Consider the following 27,718-nt stretch of genomic DNA (forward strand, 5'->3'; position numbering starts at 1 on the left):
ACTGAAGAATAGCATTATTCATTAAAAAAATGACCCGACTTACGGACAATGGCTAGAAAACAAGAGGCTTATAGAATTTGGAGGTATTATGAATCGATTGAAACATGGATAATCCTGTCATTTTCTGAATACATTCCCACATGATTTGTCGATTAAATTGATGAGTGGCCTATATTCGAGCACTACCTTATAAGTTTTATGTTTGTTCTTGTAGTGGAATTATGATGGCCAGAAGATTACCAATTTAACGCCCTCATCAATTGAGTGATGTAAATCACACACACATAGGTGCCTACCTCAGCAATAATTATTCACCTCTTGTTAGGGTTAGGCACTTACATGTATATATATTATCATTTGATCCTTGGAACATTTTAAGGCATTGAAAATGGGTTTTCCTCTTTAAGATAATGGGTATCTTTTTCATAGGAGAAATTTGAGGGACTTTTTGTCACTTTCTTGAGCTGTAATTGGTACCATTAAACTAAGGAGTTACTTTACTTTGATAACTGTATTTTAATCTCTATCTCTCTCTACATGATTAACACATAAGTTTCTTTATTCAAAAACATATATGCTTTAGGTTAAAGTTATCCTCCAATCTAATTTATTAAATTGAAATATGTAGTTAGCTAAATTATGTGATAATTAAGGACAGATGTCAATTTAATAGACTAAATTGGAAGAAAAAAGTATCCTATACTTAATTCAATTTCAAACTTTACAAAGACCTTCAAAACTTTTTTTTTTTTTAAAAAAAAAAAAAATGTGAAAAAAAGTTTGATACAACACTTTTATATTTCATATCTTTTGCGCTCACAACCTATCTAATCTTAAACCTCATTCTTAATGATAGATGAAATATTATGGATTTGAATTCATCTTCAATACATAAATCATTAGGAAGATGAGAATAACCCTAACTATATGAGGCATGATTCGTTAAAGTTAATGCCAAATACCACATCCGATCAAAGCACTATTCAACAATAGGAAGACACTTGGCATGACCTATAAAGAGGAAATATAGCCTATGACGTAAAAGCTACTATAAGAGGTATTAGATGATTCCATTCATTGATCATCGTACACAATAATCTTCGAAGTTTTACCATATTTCTTTTTAGATAGATTATTGACTTAAACATCGAAATATTCTTACATCGCCAGGTGTGACGAGGTCATTGGTGTCTATTGCTTCCCATTGCAGGTTTCATTGACTTAAGGTACGGTGTCCCATGATCAATTGATTCTTGAAAGTAATTAATTTATAGGACAAAAGTTATTTTCTAGTTTGTGTAGCTGAAGGTAGCAAAAAAGCATGGGCTAATCATACGATCCTATACAATAGATACAAAAACACTTAACATTGAAAGTGGGATTCAGTAGATGGCCCATAAACTGTCCTAAAATCTAGTATTCAGGCATCGGGGGCCCCATATCTTGTGATTGCTGATCCCATTATTACTTTTCTTTCTTTAATTTTGTGTTTGTGTTTTTTAATATATCTGAAGGATGGGGCAAGAGTGGGATAGAAGCAACTCTCACTACCCACTCATGGGTTGCCATGTGTCGACAGGTCAATAGTCTACGTGGACACTTGAGTCCCTTGCAAGAGATGGCATCATACATTGTTGTTGCAATAATAGCATGCAAGAGAGAGAGAGAGTCCATGGAATGTGGGAATGGGTATACATGAGTGTTTCTGAGGAGGTGAAATTGGCAGTTAAAGTTGCTTTCATCTCAAACTAGTCAAAACCCACGACAGTGAAAAAGGAAATGTGGTGAGAGAGAGAGAGAGAGAGAGAGAGTAAAACAACTAATGAACTAAACGCAAGCGTTAAATATTGACAATTGGGAGGACATTGGGATTTTAATATTTTATGGGTTTTGTCTTCTCATTCCTTGCCAAAAACAGTGAAAACTCATGAAAGTGTAGGACTTTTCAGGTCACCTTCTTCAATCAAAGAGGACCCCTTTTTCTTTTTTATTTTTATTTTTTGCTTTTTATTTTTTTTCTTTTCTTATTTTGCCCTGTTCATGGATCCCAAGGGCTCAACAACAAAGCAGCCCCAAGAAGTACCCAACTTCTTGAGCCTCCCACAGCCACATCAACAACAACAACCGAACATGGGTGAGAACAAGCCTGCTGAAATCAAAGATTTTCAGATTGTGATTGCTGACAAAGAAGATGGAAAGAAGCAGTTGGCCCCCAAGAGAAGCTCAAACAAGGACAGACACACCAAAGTTGAAGGCAGGGGAAGGAGGATAAGGATGCCTGCCCTCTGTGCAGCAAGGATTTTCCAATTGACCAGAGAATTGGGCCACAAATCTGATGGGGAAACCATACAGTGGCTTTTACAGCAGGCTGAGCCGTCGATAATAGCCGCCACCGGCACGGGGACCATACCGGCTTCAGCTTTAGCCGCGGCAGGGGGCTCTGTTTCACAGCAGGGGGCCTCTCTTTCAGCTGGATTGCACCAAAAGATTGATGATTTAGGGGGGTCCAGTATTGGGTCAGGGAGTAGGACCAGCTGGGCAATGGTAGGTGGGAACTTAGGCAGACCCACCCATGTGGCCACAGGGCTATGGCCCCCGGTCAGTGGGTTTGGGTTCCAGTCATCATCTGGTCCATCAACAACAAATTTGGGCAGTGAGAGTTCAAATTACCTGCAAAAAATTGGCTTTCCCGGGTTTGACTTGCCAGCTTCCAATATGGGTCCTATGAGTTTCACCTCTATATTGGGTGGGAGTAACCAGCAGTTGCCTGGATTGGAGCTTGGCTTGTCTCAGGATGGTCATATTGGGGTTTTGAACCCACAAGCCTTGAGCCAGATTTATCAGCAGATGGGTCAGGCTAGAGTGCACCAGCAACAGCAACAGCACCAGCACCAGCACCAACCGCCTGCTAAGGATGATTCTCAAGGGTCAGGACAGTAGGTTTGGGCATTGGGGACAATTAAAGTCTACAAATTTGGAGAGGACTATGAAAGAAGTAGCATTGTTCAGAGGCTGAGTTCTTTGGTAATGGTTTTTATATTGTATAATTTGGAAAAAGACAAAAAGAGTGAGAAAAGAGATACTGAGAGAATTCAAATAGGGACTGGATTTGGTTTGCCCCTTCTTTTTGTCCTCTGCACCACCCCAAGTCTCCAAAAACAGGTGCTTCTGGGTTTTAATGGTTTGTTTGATGAATATTTTCTGTATATACCATAGAGGTGTTAATTGTTGTAAGTGTTGATTTTGGTGTAAAATTTGCAGGTGGAATTGTGCACAACCAAATTGCTTGGGTTTGGGATTAACTTCTTGTTTAATTCGGAGGTGTGTCGTTTATAGTGTAAGGCATCTTTGATTATTTTCTTCTTCTTTAGGTCTGGATGGAGTGGTGATCAGTTTGTTTGTTACATTAGAAGTTTTATAGTCATACTTGTCCAATTTCTTCTTAGATCTAGTAAGGGATTTTAATTATCTAATAGATTCTTATGGTTTGCACAGAAAGGGCCAATTACATTCATTTTACTTGCTACCTTGTGTTGTGTGTTATTGTTTCCTATTCAGAAATATACAGCTTTGGACCAATCTCACTTTCTTTATAAAGATATTTTGGTTGCTTCTTTTCTCTGGAAAATTTCCTCTCGAGATCCTTTTTCATCTCTTCTTTATTCAAAATTTCATGTTTTGGAATATGTCAAGGATTGATATTAAATATTGCTGTATCCTTTTCTTCTCTCTTTGTTGTTCCCTACACTCTAAATTCTAGTTTTGATTTAGGTATGTCTTGAGGCAAGATAGTTCTTTTAATTACTTCAGTTAAGTCTTAAGATAAAAACCGTTAACATTGAATGATGGTGTCCTCTTACGTCATTGCAACTGAGATGTTCTCCATTACTTTAATACTATAATCAACCTCAAATTTTGTTGATGGGCCTTGATCTTGACTCTTGCCTTATTAGTGTTTGTGATAGCCAATGTTGCCGCAGTTTTGCCTCATTAAGTGTCCAAGCACCTTTTGGTCCTCGGAGATGAACTGCTAGATACCCTAATACTCTCTTGCAATACCTGATATTGCAAGCGCATCTCATCAAATACAAATGTTTGTTAATATCATACCCCTATTCTCCATTCATGTTGCCTTGGCACATGTCACAAGATCCAATGCTCAAGTTTATATTGGAGTTTAGCATTTTGAATTCTAAAAGTCCAAGGTTGATGAATAAGCTCATATTAGATTATATTTAAAGGCGTATAATGGGCACTTAGTAGAAAGATCATTTATCTTGTATCTGACACCCACACTTGTAGGATCAAGTGGAAGCAATTTCTTTGTAGTAACTTGGACTATCTTCATCATGTTATATGGAGTCTCTGGCAAGTGTTTTTTTAAGTATCATTAGAAGGAATGATCAAATTGTTTCTAGTTTAGATATTTCTTCTAAGTTTAGAATTTTGAATTGAAATCTGTTTGATTTTCTTAAATTTCATCACTTTATGTGTGCTTCATCATTATGCCTTTCTCTTTTTCTTATTTCTAATAAGAAAAGCTCTCCTCCTTCATTATATTTGTCTCCCCTTCTGGTATCACAATGTCCTATCAACAAGGTAAATGTCGATATAAGCACTTCCCTAGGTTAAATATATTCTCCGTCTTATTGAGATTCTCCGCTCTTTATAGCTGATAAATATCTTTTTCTCTTCAGCTGTGCTCTTTGCCACCTTAGGTTCTTAGTTTTTCTAACCGGTCTGAAGATTCATTGACATATATGAAAACAGTTTTAATGTATAAATCATCTTTTTCTAGAAATCATTAATACTATCTGGGTGGAAATCATTCTCACTAGAAAATTTCTGCAAGTTTTGCTTCAAAGAGATTGGACAAGGGGGAAATTTGTAACAACAATTGAGAATTTGGAGAAAATTATTGTAGGAAAGCAGCCAAAAAAGAAAAAAGAAAAAAAGAAAGCCACATTGCCAGATTATAGTTAGAGAGAAAAAGAGAGAGAATTGGCAGGTGTTTTCTGAACAAAATGTTTTCACAAAAGTGTTATTATGAAGTTCACGTGTGAAGTAAAACAGGTAATTTGATGTTGTAGAGTTGACATGCAAGCTTCAATTCTACTCTTTGTTGATTCTGTCCTCTCAGCCAATGCTGTAGTCAGCAATGATGTCTCTGTTCTCATAGTTTTTCTCAGTGGAGTCTCTTTCTGCTTCTTTTTCTCCTCCATTCAGCGACCTTTGCTATAATTGTGTTAGCACCTATAGTTGAATATTATGATACGGACATCTGCTTTACCAAGAGAGATTACCCTTGGTGTCACTCTCACTTTGACTTTATAGCTCCACTACTATTATCAAAGGGTCCAAAACCCTCTGCTTAATGAAAGGTGCAAATGTACTTCTGTCCAATTCGAACCCACATAAATTCCATGAGAAAAAGCAGATATTTTTCCCTAAACATTTACATATTCAAAAAACCTTTCATGCTTTACAGCCTTTCTTCTTTTTCATATTCCATAACATTCCCAACCCAACACCCAAACAATGATTTAGGACAAAATTTCAGTTTCATATCTGATTGCTTGGAAAACAAACTTACATGTGGAGGATGTCCACATGGCAGTAGATAGTTAATCAAGAGTTTTGGCTTACCTCCGGTGAAAAAATCACTAGAAATCCTCCGGTAAGAAAATAGACGATCAAGATTGCCTCCAGTGAAAAATAACCCTAGTTCTCTCTCAATCTTGCAATCTTGACCGTTTATTTTTTCGCTGAAAGTAGGCCAAACTTGATAATCAAAACTAACACATTTCTTACCTTGAAAGCTCCATTGCAGTAGAAATCATTTGGTCATGGTTGAGCTAAATTTGAATGTTTCTCTTATAAAAGACATGGACCGCACGGTTTCTCTCTCCTCTCACATATAACCTTGAGGAAGCCATCACTTTCAGTTTAGTTTTCTTCTCAATCAAACACAATGGTCTGCTTTGAACCCCCACTTTGTGTTGGCTTAACTGGTAGAAATTTCAAAGCCGGCGCTTCTCTTGACACCTACAGCTTATTCAACATTATTAGGTCCGGCAATGAAATTATTATTCAACATTATCAGCATCACCATTAGCTATGAATCTGTTTCATTTTCACCTGTAATTATTTCACTTTCAGTTTAGGGCTTGTTTGGTTGAATCTTTTTTCTTCTTCTTCGTTTTTTCGGTCTTGCCTGATTGGGTTATGCGGGACCCAACTCGTGCTTGGTTTAAATGTGCATTTGCTCCTATGTATAATGATGTCTCCAAGCCAGACATGGTCCTCTCTTTTTAGGTGAACACCATAAATGTACAAAGGACCTACTGTTGAAATACAGGAAACATCTGAGATGATGGCCCGTGGGTTGGTATAGCAGGTAATTGTGAGATATATTCCATATGAAATCTACTTGTTCGGGTAAGTGGTTTGGAAAGTTCAAAATTTATTTGGACGGCCAGATCTTATATGAATTTTCTTATAGCTATTGTGGTAAATAATTGTTGGAGGCCTTCTATAGGGTAGGTGGGGCCCCCATCTCCTGCAATTCGGGCAGCAGAGAGATTTTTGGGGATTCCAATTTTCTATCCATGTTTTCACACATTTGTAATTGCTATGAAAAATATAAGTGACACGTGGCAGCATGTGTTTGGACAATGGGACACCAATAATCAAGATCATGTTATAATATTCTTGGCTGTTGATCCTTGTGATACTTCCAAATGGGAAAGAACATACCATGGAATATCACAAGGCACCCTTTTTCCATTAAATTACAATGTGGCATCCAATACTTGAAAGGGCGGGCATATTCGTGCATGTGGAAAGGACAATGAGTGGGTCATTGTCCCTTGCCCTTCTGGCGCGGACATTAATTTCAACGGAGCACATAGAGTGGAAGTAAGCATTTTCAATCAAGGCCACACACACACGACACGCTTGGAATATGGGAGGAGAGAGAGAGAGAGAGAGAGGGGGAGACGGTCTTTGGGTGAGCCTACAATCTAGCCTCAGCGTCCATGGCATTATAAAACCAACATCAACTTGTAATGATAAATGGCACACGCTAAAAAAGTGAGAAGAAAAAGTAATATCATCAACAAATTTAGTGACCTCAATAAATGCCTATATGCAATTATCCCACATGGAATAATTCAGGCCAGGTGTGAGAGTCACGTAACATGTGATTTTTTTTTGGCCAAAATGCATGTTAATAGACACATGATACTTTTAGAGATCAAGTTTGAGGAAATTTATGTTAATCTTTTTACACTCATTCTGTGTAAGTTAGGATATCTGCAGTTCGTTTTAATTAGATAATATTCAGTTAGTCATATTGGAAGGGTATTTTTGTCCTATCAAAAAGAGAAAAGACAAAAATACTCTTCTAATATAATTAATTGAATATTATTTAGAAGAGAATCCTATTCCCATTCGTGTATACTCGATATTATGAAAGTACTTGATTCGCTTATCTCATAATGCTTCCATTAATGTCACACAAGTCATTTCAACAATCACCAATTACAATGACTATCTTCCAAAACATGCTGGTTTTTATTCATGAGGTAATCAATAACCAATTTTGAATCTCCTGCTACACAAATAAAAACTCATCTTTATAAAAATAAATAAATAATAAATAATAAATAAATAAAAGACTTGTAATATCTATCATCTTTACATAAATGAAAATCGGTTTTCTTTTGTAGAAAACACACATAAGCCATAACCACACAAAGAAGCTATTATAGGGAGAACAAACACAGGGAATGAGAGTTGGAAAGCACTAATTTTGCTCATCTTATTTTCCAAGGCCCATCTCAAGCCTGCAGGCATCGAACCTGCAGCGCTGTTGAATCTTAATTTGTGCCCATGCTTGTTCTAATGCCGCCTGATGAGCCTTTCAAGCCCAATGATTTGGGCCAATTGTTAGTACTTTAGGCAGTTGCCCGATCACCCACTCGGACAAGTAAATCATATATGGACTATCTTACATATGTTGCCCAAATTACTAGAGATCTCAATCCGAATAATATACTTTTAACTTCAATACCTAACCTCATGGTCAGGATCTTCCTTAGTTGACATAAATTATTTTCTTGTTATCTTACACTCCCTCTCACTTTGAATAGGATTCTTTCAGTTTAAAATAAAATAGATAATATCTATAAGTTTTTAAAATTTTAAAATTAATATATCTAAATGTATATATAAAGTTTCATATATAATGGCCACTTTCTATAAGATTTATCTCATTTATTAGTTTTTACTTTTTAGGGTGTGGTCTCTTCATTTGCCAGCCCAGCCCATTTGCTTATTTATTCGCTCGCAAGCTTGTTTACAAGCCCAGTTGATAAAGCCTAAACAAGTTGAGTCTAACGTGAGCTGGCCTCAAGCAAATTAGCCCAACACAAGAAGATCCTTATAAGATGGCAACCCAATTTCTTAAACTATATATAAACCGTAGGTTTGTTTCATTTCTCAATATATAAATTGTTTGGGCTATTTGATTTTTTTTTTCCTTTAATTTTCATATATAACCAAATAAAACATGTTAATTTCCATTTTTTACGAAATAAAATAGTTCACCACTTTTATATACATATTTTTAAAATGGTCACAATCAAACATAAAAGGCAGTATATATATATATATATATATATATAATAAAACAATTTAAATCCACACTAGTGTGAATTTCTTTCCATTTTGACAGGAGCAAACAAAGCCCAGTGGGATTTGAGCCCAAGACCCAAGTAACTAATAACCCTAGAACCAGCGACATCTAGGGTTTCATTATAAAAGGCATCATCTTGCCTTCCCTTGGGGCTTTACATCGCGGGGGCGAAAGTGCGAGAGACAGAGCGAGAAAATGGTGAAATTCCTGAAGCCAAATAAGGTGGTGATCCTCCTGCAGGGCCGCTATGCGGGGCGCAAGGCGGTGATCGTGAGGGCCTTTGACGAGGGCACGAGGGACCGTCCCTACGGCCACTGTTTGGTGGCGGGGATAAGCAAGTACCCGAGCAAGGTCATACGCAAGGATTCGGCCAAGAAGACGGCCAAGAAGTCCCGCGTGAAAACCTTTGTGAAGCTCGTAAACTACCAGCACCTTATGCCCACACGTTACACCCTCGATGTCGACCTCAAGGATGTCGTCTCCCTCGAGTGCCTCCAGTCCAGGGACAAGAAGGTCACCGCCGCCAAGGATACCAAGAAGAGGTTGGAGGATCGCTTCAAGTCTGGGAAGAACAGGTGGTTCTTTACCAAGCTGAGGTTCTGAGAAGGATCTCTGCCGTTTTAAGATTGTTCTATTTCTGTTTGTTTCGTCTTTTCTTGTATTTCTCTTCGTCTTCTTAACAAGACAGTTGTTATTTTATCAAGTATCCTAGTACTTTCCGTTAGTGGCAATTTTGGGTTTAGTATGAAGTTTTATGAACTGGTGTGAACCCGTTTGGATGAGATACATGATGGATTTATTTTGCTATGTTGAGATTATACTATTTTTATGGGTTTTGTTTGATTTGTTCGCTGTCTAGGTTTGTTTTTTATGCTTTGTTTGAGGGTGTTCTTAATTAGTTGTGCTTTCTTATGTGTTAAGCCTGGCCCGATGATCTGGGTAAAATCGCTGGGACATTTAGCATTTGGGTTTTCTTCTTTTGTTATATTTTGCTTATTATGTTCTGTGTCTCTTCTTTGATTTGGTCATTTAGGAGCTTAATTTAAAGCTCGGTTAATGTCGCAAATGATTTTCTGGGTTGTATTATGGTTCTATGAATTAAGGTCTTTGATTGTTTGATGGGGATTGTGTATGGATTGCTCATTTGCGTAGTATGTTTTGAGAGTGGATCTGCTTTTGATAATGTGTATAAAAATGTGTTGCGATTGCGGATTTAGTTGATTTTGTTTAAGAAGTGTGCTTATTTATTAACTGAATATTATGGCTGTAAATTGGATTTCTTCTATTAAAATTAGTTTGGGTTTAAATATTTCTTTACATATTTTAGAGTAATTAAAATGGTCCACTTGCATAATGATATCGGTCAGAATTAAACTTTTACAGAAGGTGTTATTATTATAGAAGTGATAGGTTTGGTTGTGTTTCATCAACATTCGGTGTCCCTAATCTGCTCTATCTAAATAGGCTGACTGTCTGGATCTTAAATCTTAGGTTTGTAGATGGTTCTTTATATATGGCAACGAGAAAGTTATTTTGGTTTTTGAGCTGTTGGGATATTTTATGTTTGCACTTGTGCATTGCTTGCCGCTTTCAACAGTGCCAAGATGTTCTACTCCTGACCCCCATTTCTCTGTTTCCACATCCAACATTGAGTCTGGAATTTTTCCATTAGATGATTCTTTGATGTAGCCATTTGACACTTGACTTTTTTACTGTAGTCGATTATGTATGTGTTTGATTAATTTTGAAAGGTCTCAAGAGGTGAAAACATGGCCTAGGTGATCCAACCTTATCTTGAAATTAGTTGCCATCCTTACCAGTCTGCTCACGCGACCTTGTTTGAACTCTTTCAGATGGTGTTATACGGCACTATGTAACTTGATGGAATCAGAACACTTACAGATATGATAACTTCTGCATGGTAGATAATTTACCTTAAAGAAAAATTCCTACTTTGATCATCTGCCCCCAGTTGTGTATCTTGAGATTGCTTCTTTTTTCATTTTTGTTCTTTGTACGTTTTGGTTGGCAATGAGATTTTTCACTCACCCTTTACTTCATTACTCTACTTTCTCGATCATAGTAGTAAAGGCCTACCCTTAGAATCAGGGTATACATCATATTGTCGTGTTAACCCTTGTGAAACGTAGAGGGCATCTGTTGATTATGTTCCAGTTGATGGTCAGGCTACTTGCTGCTTATTTATTGCTTTTGCTATTTGATGATCAACCTACGTAGATATTGCTATGGCTATGTTTCAGTTGATGATGTAGGTGTTCAAGGCCCCTTTATATGCTTCAATATCTCATTTTTTTTGTGGGTTCTATTTATTTGTTGATAAGTCAATTTTCCTTTGAGTAAGTAGGATGAGGTGCTGTTGATTCTCCTATTCCAGAGCTTTAGTTATGACCTTTTCCTGTCGTCTTTTAGTTAATGAAACTTTTGCCGTAGAATGCCTCATGTACTCTTAAATATTAACCGGTGGTGTATGATGATGTTTTTATTAACGGTTAATGTGTAAGCGTTGAGTGATGGATGATGGCCTTGTGAGTGTTGTATGATTAGGGTGTTGATGGCCTAAATTGAGCAGGAGTTTGCAATTCGTAGTTGACTCATAATGAAACCATGTCATCACAATGAGAGGACAAAAAAGCACACCGTCAATGCAGGATGCGATTGACTACCCCAAAATATGTTGGGGGTGGTCAGACCAGTGACCACCCACTCAAGTCAAAACAGGTTGGAAGTGGTCAGAGCACCCTCAAGAACAAGCTTTTGGATGAGTCCAGCCACCCTCAGGGTTGGGGGTGGCTAACCATTCCAAAACATGCTTTTGGTGACAGTTCAGCCACCTCCAAGGAATGATTGAACTATCTGTAATCTGTGTGGTCTAGTGGCCAAACCCCTAATATATTTTGGGCCTCATCGACCACACCTAGGGGTGGTGATACTGCCCCAAAAACCATGATTTGGGATGGCCAGTCACTCTAAAAACAATTGGGATTGAGGTCTCAATTGACTGTTTCTTATGTTGCTAATTTTTCAGCATCCATTTCATAGAGATTTAGACAAGCCCATGGTTCCTTTCAAGCCCGAGTTTGTTCTCCTCCAAGGTCCTTCTGAGGGATCAAATTTTAAATTTCTCTATTCTTTATAAAAAGAGAGTGGAAGAAAGCCTAAGATGAAGTAATGGGTAACCCTTCCCTTTTGGTTGTACTCACTAGGGAAAAAAAAAAGAAGAAAAAAAGGCTCGAGACAGTTGTTATTCTAGGAATCCAAAGTCCACAAAGAAAAAAGTTACTGATGCTCTAAAGACTAAGCCAAAGGGCATAGGCGTGAACTCAGTAAACGCATAAAGATACATGTGATTTATATTTCAACAGCTAGAAAGTTCTAACTCAATCCGGCCACTAAAGACACTGTGAAGTCTCTATTTACTCTCCATAAATTCTTAGGCATCGGAGATGGAAACGGCCGCCACACCTCCCACTTCATAGCCTTTCATGACTAATCTCTCCTTTTTTCTTAGCAAGACTTTGAACGCTGGTTACTACCTAGAGTGACATGGTCATACTATGTTTGGGTTAAGTCAAGTTCTAATTGAAATTGGATCCATAGTAATACTTCACTCTTCCATACTAAAAATTCAATACTTTATATCACATTAATAATTTTTTATTACATTAGGCAAAACTTTTTTTTTATTTTTTGAGAAAATTAGGCAAAATTATTTGACAAACAAGGCCAGAGACACTGAGATATATTTCAAAGAATCCAAACCTAACGAATTCTGTTCCAATTCAAAAAGGAACAAGACACAAAAACTCCCGTGCCTAACCTTATAGTTAGGATCTTTACCTTTTTTTTCTTTTTTCTTTTAAAAAAGAAAAAAGAAAAAAAAAAAGAAAGCAATACAGAAAAGGGAAATGGAAGAGCCAACTATAGTATGGATCTTCTACAGTAGACATAAATTATTGCCTTGTTATCTAACACTCCCTCCCGCTCCCGCTCCTTCGTACCATGTCTGACCATTTCCACTTTGATTGGATGGAAATTATTAGCTTTTCGGGTGTGGTCTCTTCATTTGCCAGCTCATTTTAGGTTGGCTGCTCTTTTTAAAGCAACATTATTAATTTCCAAGTACGTTGACTAAAATCTGCAATTGCAGTCCGAACAATGCCGCTCCTATTAGCTAGGTTTGCTAAGAGAAGGGTTCGGCACTGTAGTTGAAACGGCATTGTTTCAACTACAATATCAGCTGACTATTGCATTCTTCAAGTCAAAACTTGAACCCTCGACCAAAACTTCCTTCTTTTGCCATGCTCCCCACGAAAGCATTTATATTGATGCTTCTAGAAGGGACGATGTGTTTCCCTCACAACTTCAAGCTTTGGATTTTGACATGTTGTTTTGAAGAAATTACAGTGCTAAAATGAGTTAAACGCTACCGTCCAAACGCCGAGCAATCTTCTCCTTTCCAAGAGGATTTGCGTACTCAAAACAGACAGATAAGCTCAAGGTTAATGTAATTTGGTCAATTTCGATCTTAAACTGTGTTTGCGAATTTAATTATTGGATATATTTATATAATAAAAATAAAAGATAATTTGGAATCTTTCAAGCGTTTTGGTATCTTATCCAAGTAATTAATTAACTAACAACAATGAGAAGGAACACTGACCCACCGTTTTGAGAAAATACAAAAGAATCACGCTCCATTTGGATTTGATTTGATAGAATTTTCTGTTCCACAAAACCCACATTATCCAGTAACAATATTAAATTCAGCAAGTTCCTACCCATCCCACAAGGCTTTGATAATCCACACACATGACAGAGTATAGTAATTGGACCCATTTATTGGTTAGTCTCCAAAAGTCCAATTGCCTAACTCAATGCTTGGAATCTTTTGGATTCTCCTTGTTTTAACCTTTTTATTATTAATTTTATTTATTCTAAAACACAAACAAATCAAAGTAACGGTACTAAACGTAAAACCTTTTTTCTTTTTTTTTTCTCATAATATTGATATACCATACGTCTGTTCAGTCAACCTAGGTCAATAATGTGCACTCAGGGGCTCACAATTTGGCCCGAATTGACCTAACACAAATCGTGCATCCAATTATAAGACCATGAGAGCTAAAATGCCAATGCAACAGTTGCTAATAGAACGCTATGAATCTTAGTCCACGTGTTAGGATATTTTCTCTCTTTTTCTTTTATACAATATCAAGAAGAATTTCAAGAGGAGGGGAGATTTAGATTTAGATCTTCCCTCTTTCCCTTTCACGGTAGCAGTGCTTGGTGTCTTCTATGTAGGCTCTACCGGTCTCCGTTTCTGGTGGATTGCTTTAAATCTAATTTGTAGATCTGATTGTCTTCTTCAGCCAAGGCGTGTCTTTCAAAGGGATGTTTACTATACCGTGCTCCTCCGCTACTACTTGTGACGTTTTTGTTTTTTGTTTTTTATTTTGTTTGCCCTGGCCTTCGGGTTGAGGATAGATTTGTTGTCCTGACTTCAAGTTGAGGATGGAGTAGATCGATATAGGAGCTCAACTCTCACGGCTGGTTTTTTAGTTTCTAGTGGTTTTTTTTATTTTTGTTTTGTATTTAGGTTACATATGTCCTAGATCTAATCTGCACAAAACAAATATGTTCCTTAAATATAATTGTATATGAGTTAGCAGAAGCTTGAAGTCATTTTTATGACTCTGTAACCTTCATAACTTTTGGTTATGATTTTCAGAGTTATATGCTCTGTGATGTAAAAATTTTATGCTCATAAAATTTTATCAATTGAAGTTCCATATTTTTTTTTTAAAAAAAAAAAAATAGAACGCTATGAGTATGACATAAAAAATAATTACCGATGATTTCATCCTAACTCCCAATGAGCATGGAATACGGCATAGTATCACATTACAATCATAACATGCTAGAGTCATAATTTGGTGCAACGCCTACTTAAGCTTGTACCATATCAATGGATAATACCTTACCAAGTTAATATCTTATATTCCATTAGTGGATGCTCCACATAAGAAGATGACGCGCATCCAATCATTTCATGAATCATTACAGACCACCATTATTTTAAAAAAAAAAAAATGAGGCGCTTGCTCATTTTCTAAAGAGCAACTCACCCTTCATCAGCAAACCCCGACGAGTCTCCAACTATGGTTAGTTGAGTCCCATCATACAATCAATATGATATCATATAATTGAACGTTCTCTGTGTATTTGGCTACGACTAAAACAACAATCCGATAGATTGTAACGTTATACATTTTATTTTCAGTATATAGTATGAAATGATAACATCACAAAGTGAACTTTTTCCTTTCCTAGTAGTTATCATTAATTAATTTTTGGGAAAATTATCAAATCGATTCTTGGGGCTTAAGCTTATATCAAATTATCTTCAAGCTTCTTGTAATCTTGTGATAAGACTTTAACTTAAATAATAATAATAATAATAATAATAATAATAAACTGCCATAATTCAGAAGTGCCCCACCATTATTGGGTTGGGTGACAACACCCAACTCTAACTTTTGAAAAAAGAAAAAGAAAAAAAAAAGGTAGATTAGAGGGACATAATTGTATTTTACATTGTTTATGTTATCTATTTGAACAAAAATATTTACAAAAATCTCGATTTAAAAATATTCAAAACATGGATTTTAATTTTATCAAGAGGAAAATTGAGTCTTAATTAATTATAAAAAGCACAAAAACAAAAGGAAAAAAAAAAAAAAGATGAGTGATTCGTGACATAATTTCCAAAACAAAAAATCTCCAATAACGTACACATCTCTTAGAACTCTTTATTAGTAATAAAAAGAATAATTTCATATTATGTTACACGAAAACTAATCAATAATTCTATTTATATAGAGAGTTATATATTAAGAATTAATCAATAGTTCAATATACTAATTAAAAGGACAGCCAATAATGCAGGCACTTCAGAGACGACTTCCAATAATACAACTAGTCAACAAAAAAATATTATATAATTCCACTTTAAAAGTCACTGATAGATTCGATGGGGGAGAAGCAGAAGCAAATTAAGATATCTACACTGTATATATAATATATAATATATATAAAAATAATTTAATAAAACATTCTCCAACTTGTCCCACAGATTGCATGTAATCAAACCTTTTTCATGACTTGTCATATTAGAGCATTTGTCACAAACAATAGTACCGCGATTCATTTGATTTTGGGGCCCCTTCAATTTAATTTATTGAAGTCCCTTTTCCATCATATATTCGGATAACTGTTAGGAAAGTCTCTATCTCTCCCTTTCTCTCTTGATTTCGTCGAATACTGAAGTTTATTCACAATCAAAAAAATAATAATAATTTAGAAATATAATCTTTTAAAAACGCATGATTTTAAAGACTACAGTATTAAAATATAAATGGAACAGTTGGAAAACCAAGAAGAGAGAGCTTGTGTGTGGTATTCACAAATCTTTTCTTTTATGTTATTGAAAGCTTTTGCACAAACTATGAAAAACAAAACATTGTTGTCACTTAGTGCAGCACACTCAAATTGTTGAATCATTACTTGCTATTTAGTGGAGTAATGCTCAAAACTTTACTCCACTGTGTTCACTTGGGCAGCCATTGATGGGCACCCAGTTGTAGTAACTGGGTTTTCATTTTGTTAAAGAAAAAAGACACTAAATATAAAGAGAATAATCAGGGGAATATATTAGAGTGTTATTCCATATATCGAATCAGAAAGTATTTTCAAATTGACTAATATTAAATTATTAATAGAACCAAGCCATGTATATCAGGTTTCCAGGAAGTCTTCCTTCCTTGAGCTACTTGAGCATAAAAATGATAAAATATCTGGGAAAAGTGCATAGTCCCCATCACAGAGAATGAAAGAAGCACATTTCACACTACTTTTTCAACTTGGACCTGTATCTTATTCCAACATTAAGGTTGTAGGACCCATGTTTTGTTCCATCTTTAGGCCGCCATACCAAGTGTGATCCATCTATCTAACCCCTAATGGACGGCTCAGCTTGCTCTAATATCCCATCCTTCACCCTCCAATGAGTATCGCAAAGGCCAAAAGTCCGCCCTTTTATACATTCCCACCGCCAAATTCCCCTCAGCACTTCTTCAAGATAATTCACGATTCCACCCGACACGAATAACAGCTGGATGATGCTCCTTCTCGATGGCAGCCACGTGGCAAACTTATTATTCATGGGATCTGGATAACGTACGTACGAGGGTTGTAGGTTCTGACTGTTTTGAAAATATGCCACAAATGAAAAAAAAAAATAATAATAATACCTTCATCTTCAAGGGGATAAATATTAATTCCTTGCAGTTATTTGTTTTTTTTCAAACAAAAAAAATTTGTACGCAATTGGGAAAGGGTTTTAATGAAGTTCAATTGTTTCCATAAATCAAAAACTTTTTACAATCGTTGTTAGTAATTTGAAGACTTGTTTAGACAAATAAGTTTCATCAAACACGATTTTTAAGGGATAGTTCAATTAGTTGTGAATCACGCTTAATGAAGCGAAAGTCATTAGTTCAAATCTCTCTTCCCCTTTCCCTTGCATGAACATGTCAAAAAAAAATTTGTCAAACACTTCTCGCAATCACAATAAACAGAATATTCTCGCCAATCCCAATTCTTAAGACTATAAGTCTATATCGCATTTAGGAGAAAATTCACATCATAATCATAAAAATAAATAAATAAAAAGGAATACTGCAACCAATCCCGATTCTTGAGACTACGTCACATTTAGAAGAGAATCCACGTCAGCGAAAAATACATTGACTTTGTGTTATGGTTCTGCGTAGAATTCTTTAAACCTAACCGTCAGCTACCCAACTACTAAAAATGTTTTTTCTATTATCTTTTTTTCTTCTTAAATGTATATATAATTTGAATGACCGATAGTGATATGCTTTCTATCTAGCTAATAATCCATATATCCATCCCTTTCTGACCCATAGAAAAATGTAAATAATATGTTTTATAAGACCACTTTCGTCTTTCTGTGGTAGCTAGAAATTTCAGGGGCAAAAGTTGGTTAATTAAAGATGAGTTTTGCGTCTATCCCAGGTTTTTGTTGTTTGAAAACCTCCACGTATAAAGCTTCTACGTCACTCTTGTAGTTCTCAGCATCCCCCTCCCAATAAAGATAAGGTATATTTATGATAATTAAGTAAAGAGGTAATGGGTCATATCACAATCTCAACCCTAGTGGCGTATAGGTTGTCAGCACGCTTAAGCTACATGATTCTCTCTAGAAGGGAAGTCATATTCCTAACAAAAGAGGGTTGGGAGGAACTTTTTTTATTCTTTTTTAGTATCTTAATTCTCTCCACCACCCGAGTGTAATCACACCAACTAATCTTTTAAGATTTTCAAAAAATGTCAAAAGATTACTCCGTTCAAAAGCTCCATAGATATTTTATAATTGTTCTGAAAAAATTCATTGCAAAGAGGATTAACAAGATTTTGACATTCTATCCCGGGATGTCATTATGAATTTATTACAGTAACAGAAGAAAAGCATATGGTTATGCAAAGCACACAAGGTTGCAAGTATTATCTTGAGTCGAACAATAACTTAACTCAATACACCCTTTAGAGACAAAATAGTTATCGAAAAAATACAATTTTTTACTTTACTTACTCTTTTTTCATGCAGTCCAACAAATTTTTTATTCTATTATCTATTTTCTTTAAATATTATTTTGTGTGAAAAAAAATAGAAGGAGAGAAAGAGTAAAAGGAAGAAAGTGAGATAAAAATAATAATAAACAAAGTTTATAGTGTGAATAGTAAATATGTTAATCAGTTTATTTACTATTTATACTATAAAGAAAAACTACAAAATAACTATTCCGAAAAAGAAAAAAAGCTAATAATAGTTAAGTTTGACTATTATAAATGTTTTGTCTATTCTTTTGGAGCTGCTCTTACTAATCATACTAGAAAGAAAAACAGCAAAATGACTATTTTTCCTCCAAAATAATAATAATAATAATAATAATAATTAAATTTGACTATTATAAAAGATTTGCATATTCCCTTTAAGATGCTCTTATGAGTCTTTTGCCTGAGATATTTGATCAGGCAACAACTCATACTTTGACTTTTCGAGTTTTCGGTAAAATGACTAAGATGATGATGGGTGTTTGTCCCCATATAGATGGGATGATAAAAGCTTTGAAAATTCAAAAGAAAGTAACGGTAAGACGAGTCATTTATGCCGTTAAAGCATATGACAAATTAATAGACTTAAACCCTGTTACTACATGACTCTATCAATGATGAAAAGCTGAGCCATCATTATAGTTTATAAGTAAATTCGTTTGATTTTTTAACCGAAAAAATTCAACGTTGAAGTAAGTTTGTACTACATAAACCGGCGGAATGAATTTTAAGGTTAAATATCTTATCCACTTATGTAGTTTAACTTATTTATTTTTTAACTATTAGGATTTATTTTTTATTATAGGAGGTTTATCTGATTTGTCTAAAAATGGAGATGATTCTTTCGTTAAAATTTCGTCCACAATTTGACGAAACGCCATGTTAGCACCAATCACGATTTAACAAGTGTTCATATAATTAATTAATAAATTTTTTTTTTTCAAATTAAAACATTAAAAAATTATATTTAATTAATTTTTTTAAATAAAAATTTGTGAGTGTCAAACCGTGATTGATGCTGACGTGACGTTCTGTCAAATTTTAGATGAAATTTTGATAAAAGGACTATCTCTATTTTTAGGCAAACTAGATGAACCTCTTGTTAAATTCTAAAGGTCAAAAAAATAAAGAAGTTAAATAAAAAAAATAAATAAATAAGGTATTTAACCCTAAATTTTATAAGAGAGTGAGTAAGAGTTCAATTTTGACCATAAAATAAATAAATGATAGAAGTGTTATTTTGGGTAATTGAGAAGAGCAGTTTGCCATATACTTGACGTGAGCAGAAAACGAGTCTCTCACGCTGGACTTGCCGCCAAAATTACAGGCAAAGCCTCCGACCAATAACTGCATCGGACACGTGCATTGCAACGTCACCACCAAACCGTCACGTGCGCTTGAAAACGCCGCGCACCGTACGGACATCCACCGAATGCGGAATGCGTTGTATCTTAAAAACAAGTCAAAACGACGCGCGCAGTAGTCTCTCTCTCTCACACACGCACACACAAGTAACTGTTTCGTCAAAGCCAATAGTAGACCGACACGCCAACAGTAACACCTTTACGTCAACATTTTTGGTAGTGGGCAAAAACTAACGGGCTTAAATTACACATTGAAAGTGAGTTGTATGTCACAGTGTTCGAGGCCCTACTAGTTCTGTACCTTTTTATTTGCCTCTTCCTAATTCTCTCTCTATCTCTCTCTCTCTCCCTCTGGTTTTTCCTTGGTTGTTGGAGGAGGCATATTCTCATGTGGTTTGTCAACTTTAGTTTGTGTGTGTGATTCATGAAATCTTTCTGCTTTGAAGGTCTTTGTGTTGGTTTGTGGGAATTGAGAAATTTGGAAGAGAAATGGATGATGAATATGCTAAGCTTTTCAGGAGGATGAACCCTCCCAGGTATGTTGGAAAACCTTCTGCTTCTTGTTTTTTTATGAAATTAATTCTCTTTTGGGCGTCTGGGTTAGAGGTGGATGTTGGGTTTTTAAGGTGGTTGTGGCTATGGTTGAAAATTTTGATTAACATGGGAGAAGGGTCTATGAATTCTTTCCCTGGTTTCAAGTTTTAATGACATAAGGAAGAATTTTACTTTTGAGTTGTGCTGAAGTTATCCTTCTTTGGACTTTGGTTATGTGATTTTTTGTCTTCTAAAGTTTCGATTTTTTTTGTTTTTTTTTTGGAAACAAAAGAAAAAGGTAATTGAAACCTTACATGTTCAAATAAACGTATAAATTGATTTAATTATGTATCTTTCAATCATTTGGAGATAGTTTTTTTTTTTTTTTTTCACCAATCGGACAGTGCCTCTGATTCTTTTCCTGCTTTACTAAGTGAGCTTTATGTGTTTTCATTAAGAATTTAAGCCATTTTGGTTTAATTTTTCTTTTGGTACGGTAATGGTTTTTTGGCTCTTCTTTCATTGCTAATTCTAGAGAGATTTCAAGTGTTTGATTTGTAATGATTATGAATCACTACTAAAAATACAAATTTTGGCTAATCCATATGATTCTCCTGTTCTTTGAGGTGTGTGTGTGAGAGATTGAGAGGGGAGGAAGTGGCTACTGCTTCATCTGATTTGCCTCTTCTTCTTGCAGAGTTGTGATCGATAACAATGCTTGTGAGGATGCCACTGTTATCCAGGTAAGGCTTGTCCTCTTTCTTTTTAGGCTTCCAAAATTTGGTTGAACTAGAGAAATTCCTCTGATTTTTCTAATTTTGTGAAGCAAATGATATGTTAAGAAATTACATCTGGGCTTTAAAAGTGGGTGTTAACTAATCCTGTAATTTATCTGGTCCTGCCAAGTACACTGGACTAAGAATTGAAATTTCTTTTTCAGGTTGACAGTGTAAACAGACATGGGATTCTCCTAGAAGTTGTCCAAGTTCTTACGGATGTGAACCTTGTAATAACAAAAGCATACATCTCATCTGATGCTGGATGGTTCATGGATGGTATTGGATTCTAGGTCAACTTTCAAAATTTAATAGAATTTAGAGCTTCTCGCTGTTTCTCATCTTTGCCTGTTTTTCAATGATTTTTCAGTGTTTAACGTGATCGACCACGATGGGAACAAAATCAGAGATAAGGAAGTCATTGATTATATTCAAAGGGTAGGAACTACCATACTAGCACTGCTCATCTTGGATGTTCTTTTCAATTATCTATTTGGTTAAGATTAGAATAGAAAACATTTTCGTTTTATGTTTTCTATCATTTATGTTTTTTAACTCAATATGTAAATGCTGTAAACTAAATTATTGAAAAAGATCTTCATCTCTCATGTTCAATTTGCAGAGAATTGAAAGTAATGCCAGTTTCGCTCCATCATTGAGAGGGTCTGTCGGGGTAATGCCCTCTGAAGAGCATACTTCAATAGAACTCAGTGGTACTGACCGGCCTGGCTTATTGTCTGAAGTTTGTGCGGTTCTCGCAGACCTTCACTGTACTGTGGTGAATGCTGAGATATGGACACACAATGCAAGGGCTGCAGCTGTAGTTCATGTTCAAGATGATTCCACTGGGTGTGCAATCAAAGATCCAAAACGTCTCTTAACAATTAAGGAATTGCTTTGCAATGTCCTTAAAGGAAGCGATGACTTGAAAACAGCAAATATGACACTTTCACCCCCTGGAGTTACTAATAGGGGGAGAAGATTACATCAGATTATGTTTGCCGACAGGGACTATGAAAGAGTTGGAGGAGCTGGACTACGGGGAGTAGGAGACAAGAGCTCAAGACCTCATGTAACAGTGGTCGATTGCATCCAGAAAGATTACACTGTAATTACTATGAGGTCAAAAGATCGGCCAAACCTGTTATTTGACATCATTTGCACTTTAACTGACATGCAGTATGTAGTCTTTCATGGAGTGGTCCACACGGGGAAGATGGAAGCTTATCAGGTAAGATAAGTTCCACTAAAAGCTGATATTATGGAATATAGTTGACCCTTGTGGTTGTTTGGTCCGTTATGTATTGGTCAACAAAGAGATTGACTAGTGAAGTCTTTCTGATTTGCAAAGTCATTAAAGCTTAGTTAGATTTTATGAACTTTAATTTATGTGAACCGTGTGTCCTCTCTCACATGGAGTAGAATGCACAGATTGTGTTGGACACTATTTAATTTGCTCAAGTCTTGCATTTAGGGTTTGGGATACGGTTTCTTGATATTATCTTTGTGTTTCAATCTAAATAGAATATTCCTGTTTCTGTAGGAGTTTTATATTCGACATGTTGATGGGCTCCCTATAAGTTCGGAAGCAGAGCGAGAACGCGTTATACAGTGTCTTGAAGCAGCCATCGAAAGGCGGGCATCGGAGGTTTAGTAGACTTCTAATATACAAGAAAATTCAATGGATTCTGGCATTCTTATAATAATATGCTAAGATGTGTTGCTTGGTCATGCAGGGATTGGAGCTTGAATTGTGCACAGAAGACCGGGTTGGACTCCTCTCAGATATCACCAGGATATTCCGGGAGAACAGTTTGTGCATTAAAAGAGCAGAAATTTCGACCAAAGGTGGAAAGGCCAAAGACAATTTCTATGTCACAGATGTCACAGGTAACCCTGTTGATCCCAAGATTATCGATTCAATTCGGGGGCAGATAGGCCACACAATACTGAAGGTGAAACATAATTCAAGTACTTCACCCACGGCTCCTCAAGAATCCACAATGGGATTCCTCTTTGGGAATTTGTTTAAAGCTCGAACTTTCCAAAATTTCAAATTGGTCAGATCCTGCTCTTAGTATCTTCCTGTATATTCTCAGAGGTAGAAACTGTACAGACATCAGAATGTTGCAACTCCCATGAAATGTATAGGGGATATACAACAATGTATGTAGGAACCCTCCCCTCTTGGAGGGCTGTGATATATGCTGATACCCTACAAAAGAAACCCCTAAACCGCATTATACTGTCAATAGTATTGTTGGGGTTTGTATGATCGTATGTCCAGTAGGTCTTGTACAGTTGATATTACATGGGTTGTACAAAGTGCTATATAGATCACTGAGCTCAATGGAAAAGTTGTGTAAATATTTGTATATAGTGTGCTTGTTGGTAGCATTGTGTTGTGTTGAATGGATCCTGTGGTAGTGTCAAGTGTGAGGTTGGATAAATGCAAAATCTGTCAAATGGGAACTTCAATGGGACAAATATATGCATTTTGATTAGGGATGTATTTGTGATTACAATTCTATCATATAATGTCTTTTTTATTCCATTGAAAATCAGTATTTATACAAAAAAGATGCCTATGGCCTCCCCCTTTATCTCCTGCACTAACGCTATCAATAGATCAAATTATTCATGGATTAAATTTCACTTGACTTTCACTACTTCATTACATATGTTCAGGATATAAAGGACCATGTATCAAAAAAAAAAAAAAATCTGATTTGTGTGTTCAAGTGATAATCTCTAAATAATTCAATTTAAATCGTAGTTGGGGAAGTTTAATAAAATTGTGTTGTGTTTTGTATTTTGAAAGGATTTTGTGTTTTATTTTTTAAAAATTATTTTGGTGTTTTATTTTTTTGATCAATATGTTTTGAGAAAAGTGCGTTTGTGCATGAAAGAGTTTCTGAAAAGTATTAACACGTATGGGGCGTTGAGGCTTCTCGGTTTCTCTCTTTGTCATGAAATCTAGTGCAACAGAGTTAGCATCTCGAATAAGCCGAGCTCTGATCTCCGCCTCGAACCACACGAAGCCAACTCGGGCATGGACTCCTTCACTCGAGCAGACCCTCCACGGACTCGGTTGCCGCGGCTCGCTCACCCCACCACTCGTCGCCCAAGTCATCGACCCGTTCCTCCTCACCCACCACTCACTCGCTCTCGGATTCTTCAACTGGGCCTCTCAGCAACCCGGGTTCTCCCATACCTCTCTCACCTACCAATCAGTCCTCAAGTCTCTCTCACTTTATCGCCAGTTCAGTGCCATTGACAACCTCTTGAAGCAAGTAAGAGCCCAGAAGATTAGTCTAAGTTCTTCGGTTTATCGTTGCCTGATTGCTTCAGCGATCATAGGAAAGAAAACCCACAACGCATTTTTGGTATTTAGTGAAGTTAGCTCAGTGATTCAAGAAATTGGGCCTGAAGTATGTAACTCTCTTTTGGCTGCTCTTGCTTCTGATGGGTATTTAGAATATGCTGAACAGGTGTTTGAGAAAATGGTTCTTAGAGGTGTTTCCTTGAGCACTCTTGGGTTTGGTGTGTTTATATGGAGGTTTAGTAGAAATGGTGAGGTGGATAGAGTTTTAAGCCTGTTGGATGAGGTCAGGAGAGGTAATTCAGAGATTAATGGGTCGATTATAGTGGTTTTGATTGTTCATGGGCTTTGTCAGGCGTCAAGGCTTTCGGAGGCTTACTGGGTATTGGATGAGCTGAGGAGTAGGGGCTGCAAACCTGATTTCGTGGCGTATAGGATTGTCACGGAAGGGTTTCGAGCAATGGGGAGTGCGGTTGATATAGAGAAGGTTTTGAAGAAGAAGAGAAAGCTTGGTGTAGCTCCCAGGACTAGTGATTACAGAGAGTTCATATTTGCTCTGGTTTCGGAGAGACGGATATGGGAAGCAAAAGAATTGGGTGAAGTGATAGTTGGTGGGAATTTCCCAATTGAGGATGGTGTGATTAATGTGCTGACAGGATCAGTTTCAGCCATTGATCCTGGTTCCGCAATCATGTTTTTTAAGTTCATGGTTGGAAAAGAGAGATTTCCTACACTTTTGACTTTGAGCAATTTGAGTAGGAATCTGTGTAAGCATGGGAAGACTGAGGAACTGTTGGAAGTTTTCCGCGTTCTGTCTTTTCATGACTACTTTAAAGATTTAGAGAGCTACAATATGATGATCTCATTCCTGTGCAAGGCTGGGAGAGTTAAAGAAGCCTATGGGGTTCTTCAGGAGATGAAGAAGAATGGATTGGGACCAGATGTCTCTTCTTATAACTCTCTCATGGAAGGGTGCTGCAGGGAAGATCTGCTGCGTCCTGCTAAAAGACTGTGGGATGAGATGTTTGCAAATGGATGTGGCGGGAATTTAAAAACGTACAACATTCTCATTCAGAAGTTCTCAGAAATAGGTCAAGTTGAGGAGGCTCAGAGGCTCTTTTACCACATGTTGGAGAAAGGAGTGTTACCCGATGGTACAACTTACACGTCCCTCTTAGGAGGGCTCAGTCAAGAAAAAAAATTAGAAGCTGCCTTTGAAGTCTTCAACAAGTCTGTTAAACAGGACGTGGTTCTTGCACAAACCATATTGAGCACATTCATTCTTTTCTTATGCAGAGGGGGTAAATTCTTTATCATAAAAACATGTATCGGACAAAATCAGATAGTAAAGCTGTTTTTTTTTTAAAAAATCATAATCATCCATGTTAGGAAGGGAGTATTAAAGTATTGATTAAATAATTAAATTTACATTTTTTTATCAGCTTAATCGATTGAGATAAGTGATGATTTAACAACCCAAAAAAAGCTGCTCTTTTTTTTTTTCATCAACAATTTTTTTTTAGTTAGTATGCAAGTTTGTATTTTTCTGGCCAAAAAAAAAAGGATACTTATATTGTTGGTTCTATGCAATGTCATATATATTTGAAATTCATTAGCTGTGTTTGTGTTCCATGCAGGTCAGTTTGTAGCTGCTTCTAAGTTGCTCTGTGATCTCACCTGTGATATAGGTCATTCAAACTCCCATGTAATTTTGCTAAAATGTCTAGCTGATGCTAGAGAGTATCCAGCTGCTATTGAGCACATAAAACAGGTTGGAAAAGCCTCACCTTCAATGTTGCAAGATATATTTAGTGAACTTTTGGTGTCCCTTTCTTCTTCTTCAAAACCAGAGCCAATTTCGCAGCTGCTTCAAGCAATGCAGGAAATGTCTGGTTTCCAGAAATGATGATACTAGCTTGGAAGAGTATGGGCAACAGATTACTCTCCTAATGTTATGCTAGCAGATTTGTGCCACACTATAGAATTCGGAGTGCGTGGAGAGTGTCTAAGAAGTATAAATGTGAACAGCCGTACCTTGTAAAATACGAAAATCCCATTTATAGATGGACACTACGCATTTGTCCTCTGCATCTGCATATCTTCTGCATCATCCTCTCAATCTGATTCTCATTGCCGTCATTTAGTACATTTGTTTGTTGTTGTACCACCTTTCCATCCATCACCACCTCCTCAACTTACATGACCCCATGGTTTCCTGATGTCAGGAATGGAGCTAGAAATTATTATAGACAGAGGCCAGGGGCTAAAAAATTTTGCTCCGAGGAGCCAGTATATTATTATTATTTTTTTTAACCTTAAAATTTTTTTTTTTTTAGGAATTGAGGGGGGCCATGGCCTATGCCCGTCCCCCTCCCTCGGTCTTTCTCACCACCTTGTTGCCAAACATCTTCTCATGGCTCCTGATAAAATTTTCCTTTCTCAAGGAATCGAATTATTGTCAAGTTGGTCTTTCGGTCTGCTTGTGGGGATGAGAAGGGGGTTCTCCTGGATTCAAGGCAGCCAGGAGGTTAGTGGAGGTTGGGGAAGTTTGTGGAAATGTTTCTAAACACACAGCGAGAAGAAGTCTATTTAGCAATTTGTTGTGCTCTAAAATTAGCGCATCTAAAAATTTTAGAGGTTGTTGTGTCGTATAGAAGCTCATTAAAGCCACAGTTTTAGAGGTTCTTTAGGGTCCTAGCGACCTAAGCCCACGTGATTGGCGTGAGGTTTGATTGTGTTATTTTTTTTTTTTTTTTTTTTTTTGTTCTTTCCCTTTTTTTGGATTTTTTTAAAAAAAAAAGAAAAAGAAAAGTGTTCTTATGAATTGAAGAAAATGTCACATACAAACAAAAGATATAGAAATAGCTAGGGACTTTCCTAAAATTTCATCCAAGAAAGCTTGAAAATAATAGCCTCGGAACATTCTATCACAAGGTTTATTGCAAATTTGCAATTAGTTTTCCTTCAATCGGCCATGTGTTTTTTTATCCTATACAACATGGAAGGGGGATATCCAAGCTGAAATCTAAAAAGCAAGCAATCCTCAAAGGACAATTCTATAACACTTCTTTGACCTTATGAGTTATGAACTTCGGGCTAATTGTCGGATGGTTGAAGTTTTATTGATATATCAAAACTGAATTGAAAAATGATACAAAAAAACACTTGAATGTTCGCCAAACAAAATACTTCAAAAAAAAAAAAAAATTGAACATTTTTATATCTAATGGGGTAGGTGTTTTGTCATAAAAATTAGATGCAACAGCAGGCAATGAAATAACTCTTTCATTTCAAGTGAAATGATAAG

At 36.3% G+C, this 27,718-nt stretch overlaps 4 protein-coding genes across 4 annotated transcripts; all 4 read left to right on the forward strand.

Annotated features, from left to right (window-relative positions):
- Window positions 1-1,860: 1,860 nt before the first annotated feature.
- Window positions 1,861-3,732, forward strand: LOC132180810 (transcription factor TCP20). The gene is made up of 2 exons (XM_059593772.1): window positions 1,861-3,162; window positions 3,262-3,732. The coding sequence occupies exon 1, from the start codon at window positions 2,041-2,043 to the stop codon at window positions 2,938-2,940; it is 900 nt and encodes a 299-aa protein (XP_059449755.1). The 5' UTR covers window positions 1,861-2,040; the 3' UTR covers window positions 2,941-3,162; window positions 3,262-3,732.
- Window positions 3,733-8,831: 5,099 nt separating this feature from the next.
- LOC132181283 (large ribosomal subunit protein eL27) lies at window positions 8,832-9,541 on the forward strand. The gene has a single exon (XM_059594430.1). It carries the CDS (start codon window positions 8,894-8,896, stop codon window positions 9,299-9,301), a length of 408 nt encoding a protein of 135 aa, XP_059450413.1. The 5' UTR covers window positions 8,832-8,893; the 3' UTR covers window positions 9,302-9,541.
- A 10,537-nt stretch (window positions 9,542-20,078) lies between these two features.
- On the forward strand, window positions 20,079-23,468 carry LOC132180806 (ACT domain-containing protein ACR6-like). The gene is made up of 7 exons (XM_059593767.1): window positions 20,079-20,315; window positions 21,011-21,056; window positions 21,254-21,368; window positions 21,460-21,527; window positions 21,712-22,320; window positions 22,633-22,737; window positions 22,826-23,468. The coding sequence occupies exons 1-7, from the start codon at window positions 20,269-20,271 to the stop codon at window positions 23,165-23,167; spliced, it is 1,332 nt and encodes a 443-aa protein (XP_059449750.1). The 5' UTR covers window positions 20,079-20,268; the 3' UTR covers window positions 23,168-23,468.
- A 543-nt stretch (window positions 23,469-24,011) lies between these two features.
- Window positions 24,012-26,541, forward strand: LOC132181508 (pentatricopeptide repeat-containing protein At5g14080). The gene is made up of 2 exons (XM_059594759.1): window positions 24,012-25,712; window positions 26,049-26,541. Exons 1-2 carry the CDS (start codon window positions 24,059-24,061, stop codon window positions 26,315-26,317), a joined length of 1,923 nt encoding a protein of 640 aa, XP_059450742.1. The 5' UTR covers window positions 24,012-24,058; the 3' UTR covers window positions 26,318-26,541.
- Window positions 26,542-27,718: the final 1,177 nt, after the last annotated feature.

The sequence above is a fragment of the Corylus avellana genome, chromosome ca5 (assembly GCF_901000735.1).
Source record: "Corylus avellana chromosome ca5, CavTom2PMs-1.0".
In the NCBI taxonomy this organism is placed as follows: domain Eukaryota; kingdom Viridiplantae; phylum Streptophyta; class Magnoliopsida; order Fagales; family Betulaceae; genus Corylus; species Corylus avellana.

Coding starts and splice junctions, on each gene's coding strand:
- LOC132180810 (XM_059593772.1), top strand. CDS start 2,041: ATGGATCCCAAGGGCTCAACAACAAAGCAGCCCCAAGAAGTACCCAAC.
- LOC132181283 (XM_059594430.1), top strand. CDS start 8,894: ATGGTGAAATTCCTGAAGCCAAATAAGGTGGTGATCCTCCTGCAGGGC.
- LOC132180806 (XM_059593767.1), top strand. CDS start 20,269: ATGGATGATGAATATGCTAAGCTTTTCAGGAGGATGAACCCTCCCAG. Junction 21,057..21,253: donor AGGATGCCACTGTTATCCAG/GTAAGGCTTGTC, acceptor TTTCTTTTTCAG/GTTGACAGTGTAAACAGACA. Junction 22,321..22,632: donor GGAAGATGGAAGCTTATCAG/GTAAGATAAGTT, acceptor CTGTTTCTGTAG/GAGTTTTATATTCGACATGT.
- LOC132181508 (XM_059594759.1), top strand. CDS start 24,059: ATGAAATCTAGTGCAACAGAGTTAGCATCTCGAATAAGCCGAGCTCTG. Junction 25,713..26,048: donor TCTTTTCTTATGCAGAGGGG/GTAAATTCTTTA, acceptor TGTTCCATGCAG/GTCAGTTTGTAGCTGCTTCT.